This window comes from Dicentrarchus labrax, unplaced genomic scaffold, assembly GCF_905237075.1.
Source record: "Dicentrarchus labrax unplaced genomic scaffold, dlabrax2021, whole genome shotgun sequence".
Classification (NCBI taxonomy): Eukaryota; Metazoa; Chordata; class Actinopteri; family Moronidae; genus Dicentrarchus; species Dicentrarchus labrax.
The window spans coordinates 15,029,554-15,037,586 of NW_026136720.1; the positions used below are offsets into that span (position 1 = coordinate 15,029,554).

Consider the following 8,033-nt stretch of genomic DNA (forward strand, 5'->3'; position numbering starts at 1 on the left):
ACATTGAAGGATTGCAGGATTCAAAAAAGCTCATCTGTATATTATTTATTTTCTTTGTCATTTTTATTTATTTTTTAATTGTACAAAATGAAAAACTACATTGATGTGACAGCTGCCAGAGCCAAGTGAGTGACCGCGCATCAATTCCAGCGATGTGTGCTGTGATTGGTCCATTCATCAGCTGTTTCAATCGTGATTGGTCGCCTTGCTTCGCGGGGTCGATTGTGATTGGACGAGCCAGCGTGCTCTGCGCCCGCCTCCCCAACCCACACCGACCAAGTAGGTGAAATAACAACTCCCCGTGGCTCTCCGGATAGCTATTTAACCAGCTTAGAGCTGTTTTTAATTAGAGCATTTTTATTAACGGGGTTTCGCTACAGCATGAAGGAGGAAAAATAATAATTTAGCGACGGTACCTGCAACGAAAACAGTGACTTCTCCTGTTAGCTAGAAGAAAACAGATAACGTTAAGTTAGTAGCTTGAGAAAGTCAATTAACACTAAGTCAGCATGAGAAGAGGCATCATTAATACAATATAAACAGTGTGTTCAACTTCAGCAGCAATACTTCTTTTGTAGCTGGTGGAAGTGTTGTTATCGCTGCCAGTGACCTTAGCCCCACTTGACCCAGCTCCCGGACGGTCACCGGTATGTTTCCTTTAGACTCTCCGTGGAACATCTCGTTTGCAGGCTGCGGCTTCCTCGGTATCTACCACATCGGTGTGGCCAGCTGCCTGGTGGAGCAGGCTCCTTTCCTGGTGCATAATGCCAGGCACGTATATGGGGCATCAGCTGGAGCCCTCACTGCCACTGCCCTGGTCACTGGGGTATGTCTTGGTAAGTGTTTGCTCTGATACTAGACTTCTAGGGTACTACAACTCAGGTTTTAAGTTTACATTTCTTGTACTGTAAATTGCAAATGTAGCTTTGTTTCTGGAGATATATCTGTGTAATTACCAGTGGTGGAAGAAGAAGTCAGATTACACTATAAACAAACTATGTTACACCTACATTAACTGTAAAGTTTAATTAAATGTAACATAAGAATGACCCCCTTTTGCAATGGTTTAAAGTTGCATATAAGCAGCATCTGGATCAGTGACGTAAGTACTCAGATCTTTCGCTTTAGTAAAAGTAGCAATACCACAGTGTAGAAATACTCAGTTACAATTAGTAAAGTAAAGTAAAGAACACAATTATTAGCATAACATATGTTTAATGTACCAAAAGTAAAAGTGCTCATGTAGTACTCTGCAGACAGTCCTATTTTTAAATCATATATGTTATATTACTGGATTATTGGTGCATAGTGTCTAAGCATCACTACTTAATGTGTGGCTAATTTGAACTAGAGTGGCACCATATGTACAAAAAAATATATCATATTGATGATACTGTGAATCATATCACAGGCACTGGGCCTCAGTGGGAATGATCGTTTTAGCATCACAATTTTCATTTTCACTGAAAAAAACATTAAAATCATGATGTGACATTTGTTGGCGTCTCTACAAGTGTTTTCTTACATCTGGAGAACAAGATTTGTAGGCATCTCTGCAGCACCACAGTACTTACCTGATTTTATTATGTACACAGAGTACAGTTGCATGAAAAACTTTATTCATCCCAGGAACTTCCTTCAAGTGTCTGTCTTCTCTTTATCTAATATTTTACAGTAACATTGTCTTAATGTCTTTGCAGGAGAGACTGGTGCGAATATCATCGATGTTGCCAAAGAGGCGAGGAAGCGTTTCCTCGGACCCATGCATCCTTCCTTTAACCTGGTGAAGATTGTGCGTCACATGCTGCGGCGCACACTGCCAGCTGATTGTCACAATCAGGCCAACGGGCGGTTAGGAATCTCTCTTACCCGAGTGACAGATGGAGAAAATGTCCTGGTGTCGCACTTCGACAACAAGGAGGAGCTGGTGCAGGTGTGCATCGAGTATATTTTCTTCAGTATTTTGCTGTACAGTTGGTTGATATTAATAAAATCAGATGTCAGAGTACAGCTGATTTAATCCCTCAATACTGATAATGTGACAGTTTTCTGGGGGATGTCCATGGGTGCTTTCAGAAGCCACTTTTATTTTGAATATTGGTCATTGGTAATGTGGTTATGATTGTTGATTGTAGCCGAAAATGTTTAGTCGATTGATTGAGAAAATGCCAAACATAATCTGCTCCTCTCAAATGGGAGGATTTGCTGCTTTTCTCTGTTTGATTTTGTTGTTTACTGAATATATTTGTATGTTGTACTGTTGGTCAGACAAAAGAAAACCATTTGAAGATGTGGAAAATTGTTCACTGTTTTCTGACAAAACAATCAATTAATCAAAGAAAATAATTTGAAGATGAATCAGAAATGAAATATTTGTTAGTTGCAACCCTACTGATAAACAATGACTATTTATTTGACTCAGCTACAGTAATGTAATGACAAAATCCACAAGTTATATCGTGACATTGTGATAATATTGTCACACATTGTAACTGTAATACCAATATACTATCACTATATCACCCAACTGTATGTCTTCTCACTCCAAGTTAATTCCACCTTCCTCTATGTTTCTTATATTATCTCTTTGGTTAACTAGGCCTGTGTCTGCAGTGCCTACATCCCAGTGTACTGTGGTATCATTCCCCCCACACTGCAAGGAGTGGTGAGTAGATTCAGTTTTATTCAGCATGTATGCGCTGTTGTCAAACATAGGATATATATTTGAAAAGAAATCCCCTTTATAAACTTTGTGGATTTTAAGAGCTGTAGTTACCTATTGCTGTTGGAGAGGTGTAATGACCAGTCTACCTTGAACCATGTACGGTATTTCCTCTCATTGTGTTTAGTGGTTGTCACGTTTGGCACTTTTTTTTTTTATCTCTAACTGTCCCCATGAAAGCCCTCCCCTCCTCAGGAATGTGTTTGTTCTGTTGGCACATGTGTGGAAACAATGATTATAACATTTCTCAGGAGTTAGTGTTTGTTTCACACTAAAGGGGAAAGTTGTATTTTTTTTTTTGCTGGACATGTTTCTAGCACAAAGGTTTTCTGGTAAACATTATTGAGCAATATCAGCACTCCCACCCTCCCCGTGTGGCCTCTGTTATGGGTTTTAAGTGCTTATATGCTCCTGTGTGTATGCAGGGCCTGTGACCAAACTGTGAGAGTGGCAGAGCCAAATGTGTCCATGTTGACAAGGGCTTTAAGGTTGTTCTGTCCTCTCCCCTCAGTGGCTCGGATTCAAAAATCTGATGTCACTCTGTTCTTATCTGTTGACACACACAGCAAGTTTAAAAGTTCACCAGCTTCAGTAAAAACAAACATTAATCAATACACAGGATATGATGTCACTAGTATCATATCCTGTGTGATGATAGCCCTTCAATCGAACATACAAACGTTCTTTACCCAAATAGAAGTGCAGATATTTGTGTAAGTAAAAGTCTTTTAGTTGTGATGTTGATTTTTATCTTTTATCTTCATACAGCGATATGTGGACGGAGGAATCTCAGACAACCTGCCTCAGTATGAGCTGAAAAATACCATCACGGTGTCCCCGTTCTCTGGAGAGAGCGACATCTGCCCCAGAGACACCTCCACCAACATACACGAGCTGCGATTCACCAACACAAGCATCCAGTTCACCCTCACCAACCTCTACAGAGTCTCCAGGGCACTGTTCCCCCCGGACCCAATGGTAGGTCACTTGATTACAACCATCCAGATCCACACACACACACACACACACACACACACACACACACACACACACACACACACACACACACAGACCACACAATAACACACATGTCTACAGATTAATTGATTGGCTCAGATGAACTGGAGTGAACTAAGTGGACTTCTTTGACTCATGAGAGATGAATGTATGTGTTTGTTTTGAGTGCAGATTATGAAGTCCATGTGTAAGCAGGGATATAAAGATGCTCTGCACTTTTTAAAGAAGAATGGTAAGAAACAGTACTTTGTTTTCACACATACTCCAAATCATGTTATGCTCTGTTTATAATAATCAGGTCTTTAATAAGCCTAATACTTTGTCCACTGCCCAGAACATATTAATATATACACTAATGGTTACCCATTTGTATGCTGATTTTATTTTATTTTATTGGCGGTTTGTTAGCACATAATCAACATGGTATTAAAAAAATCAACATTTACAAATATGTTGATTATTATATACAACATTTAGGAGGATCCATTGGCAGACATATAAATAAATATAATATTTATATTTCAATTTTCATAGGTATGTTTTCATTAGTGTATAATCACCTGGATATAGGAATCGTTGTCTTTTGTTACCTTAGAATTAGCCATTTTCATCTAAAGTCGCTACACCTTCCATAGACTCCACTATGTTGAACCGCCATGTTTCTACTGTAGCCCAGAAAGGACAAACCAAACACTGACTCTAGATGGGGTTATTTGCGTTTTTTGCATGTATTTTCTCCTTCACACTTGGCAGGAGAGGGTGAAGTGAGTGAGTTGCAATCTGCAAGTACACCGCTAGATGTCACTAAATCCTACACACTGGTCCTTTAGGAAATGACTTCACCATTGTTCACAGATAACACATCACATTTGTTGTGCTTTCAGGATTGCTTAATTTAAACGGCCCTCTCGGAGACAGACCCCTGCTAGCTAATGGGGAAGAAAATGAGGTTTATGATGAGGAGGAGGAGGAGGAGGAGGAGGAGGAAGACAACAAAAGCGACGAAGAGGAGAAAAAGCCACATGTGGAGGAGGGAGCAGTGATGGTTCATTGCAGTTCCTCAATAGAGGAGCATTTTTTCGAACACCTTCCACCCACCCTGCACAAAGGTAACATATTATAGAAGAACAAATGAGAGGAAGGGCCTTATATCTTACTATTGTCACTGTCCTGGGAAAGCCATGTATCTCCAAAACTTAAAATCTTTAATGGGTATTTAGTAGGAGGAAGGATTATATCAACAAATCACCAAACTTGAGTTGGACACATCATGTCTGTAGTAGCCATGTACTGATTTGTGTATTGAACCTCTGAGCCATTGTAAAAACTGAAGCTGGCCTCGGGTAATTAAAGTTCATGCCAGTGTATAACAGCTGTTGCTAATGTGTGTAACTGTGCAAATGTGATCAGGGTGTTCCTTCAAAAGAGAGGCATCCTCTCAGTGAACCTTCCCTGAATAAATAAAAGTTAAAAATAAACACTATAAGATGCTTTGGATGCTGGTCAGTTCAGGTATAAAGCATCATCCTCTGAGGTAATGCATACGAATTTGTTGGTATTGGAACAGTACTATCGCTCATATTGTGGGTAGATTTCCCTTTTCAAACAGATTAAAATAGAGCACAACTTCTGTGTGTCAGTTTCACTCATGAATAGTGCTGCGTAAAGCAAATTAATTCTATGAATAGTTGCTGGTAACCGTTGTGATCCTCTTTGCCTCCCTCTGCAGCTTTAGTTGAGGCCTGCATGGAGAGGAGAAGCATGACACAGTTGCTAAGCAACACGCTTCCTATCAGGATGGCCTCAGCCATGATGCTCCCTTACACTCTCCCTCTGGAGTCCGCTCTGTCCATGACTCTCAGGTACTGTACGATTTAATTACATCTGGTCCCATTTCCTCCTTATTTCATATGCACTCAGAATACTATCACAGCACAGTACTACCTCTGTATGTCCACCTCTGTCTTATTAATGTAGTTGTGTACAAAAAAAGTCATTGCTCTATAGTTTGAGAATGTTTTTATTGATTAGTGGCAGAAAATACTGGACTACTCATTTGAGTAACAGCAGAGTAACAGCAGTTATATCGGTTGTGTAGACTTCTGGAGTGGCTGCCAGATGTGCAAGAAGATGTTGGATGGATTCGAGAGCAAGTATTCAAAATCCTACAACATGTCCTTCGCCAGGCCTCCCAAAGCATTTCCCAGCATGTGTCTGCCAGGTAGGTTACACACGTACAACTTACAGTTTCAGTTTCTGCCATATACTGTAATGTACATTTACTGTGGTCAGACTTGTCTTTTTATGGCAACTTTTAACATCCAGTCATTACAGAATACATTAAACGTCATATTGCTGCTAGCTGCTATCTATAGTATGTGAACGTGGCTGGGTTTTGATCAGGATAAACCGGCAATAATTTATTTTTTGGCCACTTGGACCATTTGAGTTGAGAAGGAAAACCCTTTCACATTGTCATTTGATACTTAAATATAAAAATATCGATTATAGCTGAGTGAAACAACTTCATTCTGTATGCTGCTAATATGTACTCTAGGTTTTTCTGTCAGCTGGAGCTGCACCACTACCAGTCCCTCCCATCCCAGTTCAGCTCCACCAGCCTGTTTCCCACCTGGGTGAACGGGAGCAGTTCTTCAGTCCTGGACGTCTTCATGCGTCTCGACGAGTACAAGAGGCAGCTGTTGTCTGGAGTGCTGTGTATCAACATGGACCTGCAGGGCGTCTTCCAAACCGAACCGATCTCACCAGACGAGAGCCCTCCGTCCACCCTCTCCCCAGAAGGCCTCACAATGCACAGTGATTGTCTTCCACCTGCTCCAGCTCTGGAGAAACCATCAGCAGCTCCTAAGAGCTTCATTACTTAATCTAGATCCAGTAACATTTACAACAGATTTTAATATCTGTTTACACCCTTACATTTACATATTTTAAACTGCCAGGAAGAATCTAACCAGACCCTTTTTGTAGGGGTTCGAAATAGTAAAAATGTACCATCTTTACACTTAGCGTGTATTAATATATTTGCCTAATGCATGACACTGAAATAAGTCTTTAGCTACAGTTCAGACATAGACACACTGTCTGTCTGTCAACAGAAGTGCATTTAAACTGACAGTCATGCACAAACTTGAATTACAGGACGTAGCAAACGTTAAAATAGGCGAGTGTTTATGTTTATAGTGGAATGTAGTCAGACCAGTAGTTAAGCACAGTGTTACCGCTTCATCCGTTTTTAGCTCCAAGTTACTTCTGGTGGAAGAGACTGACTGTAGGAGGGAGCACAGTGGATGCACCGATCTGTTTGTTACAGGTAGTTAATCCATTTATTTGATGCAAGTATCAATGCAGTATTGTGAAACAAAATACTTTATGTTGTCTTATGTCTTTACAATTATTTATATGAAAAAAAGCTGCTTTGCTCTGTTTTCTCAATCGTGGAAACGTGTTTCTATCATCTCGATTTACGTTCTAATCTTGAGAGTTGAAGTTACAACTCTTTTAAATCTACATTGCAGTGAAATTCTCCTTAAACATCTTTCGACAATGATGTTATATTACAAATTTTAACATTTTAATGCGTTCACAGTAAATCAAATATGTGATTTTGTTTTTAACTATCTAAGAATCTGTTTTATCTGAATTGCACTTGATAACACTATTTGACATCAGATGAGTTTCTTAGGTAATAATCAACCTGTTTAAATGCTTCTCTTGTACTGTGTAGAAACTGTGTGATTAAGCCCTGAGTTGTGCCTTATTGTCCAGTGACATAATTGCAAGTGAATTTAATATACTGACAAAATGTTGCAGGGAATAATATTTATGTGATCATTAAATAAACTGGTATTGTTTATCATTAACTGGAGCTTATGAGTGTTTCCTCATTGCTGTATATGTGAACAACAATGTTCCTCACATTACCCAGAAGAGCCATGAGTTACTGTGAAGAGAGCACACAGAGCAGGGAAGAGTACACATCCGTAACAGTGACCAAACAGTGGATCAGGGACCTGAAGGGGTTCTTGGGGGGTTTCCAGATGATCAAAGCAGAATGACAAATAGTTGATTCATGCGTGTGAGTGTAACGCACAGAAATAATGTAGATATTTTATTTTAGTGCAGGATACAGTTTGACAGCAATTAAAACAGTAGCATAAACAGTGTGAAAGATTGAAATTGGAAGTTCAGGTTGAAAAAAAAAAGATTAAATAAGTTCCTGGTTAATTTAGCTATTATATGCCCCACAAATAAATTTTATTTTATGTTATTTTAT

At 39.5% G+C, this 8,033-nt stretch overlaps 1 protein-coding gene across 1 annotated transcript; it reads left to right on the forward strand.

Annotated features, from left to right (window-relative positions):
• The first annotated feature begins 293 nt into the window (after window positions 1–293).
• Window positions 294–7,620, forward strand: pnpla2 (patatin-like phospholipase domain containing 2). Its single transcript, XM_051381850.1, is given in 10 exon segments — window positions 294–836; window positions 1,701–1,933; window positions 2,600–2,665; window positions 3,491–3,700; window positions 3,911–3,971; window positions 4,624–4,848; window positions 5,469–5,601; window positions 5,838–5,960; window positions 6,297–6,571; window positions 6,574–7,620. Coding segments are annotated over 10 exon segments (1,548 nt in total). The 5' UTR covers window positions 294–649; the 3' UTR covers window positions 6,609–7,620.
• Window positions 7,621–8,033: the final 413 nt, after the last annotated feature.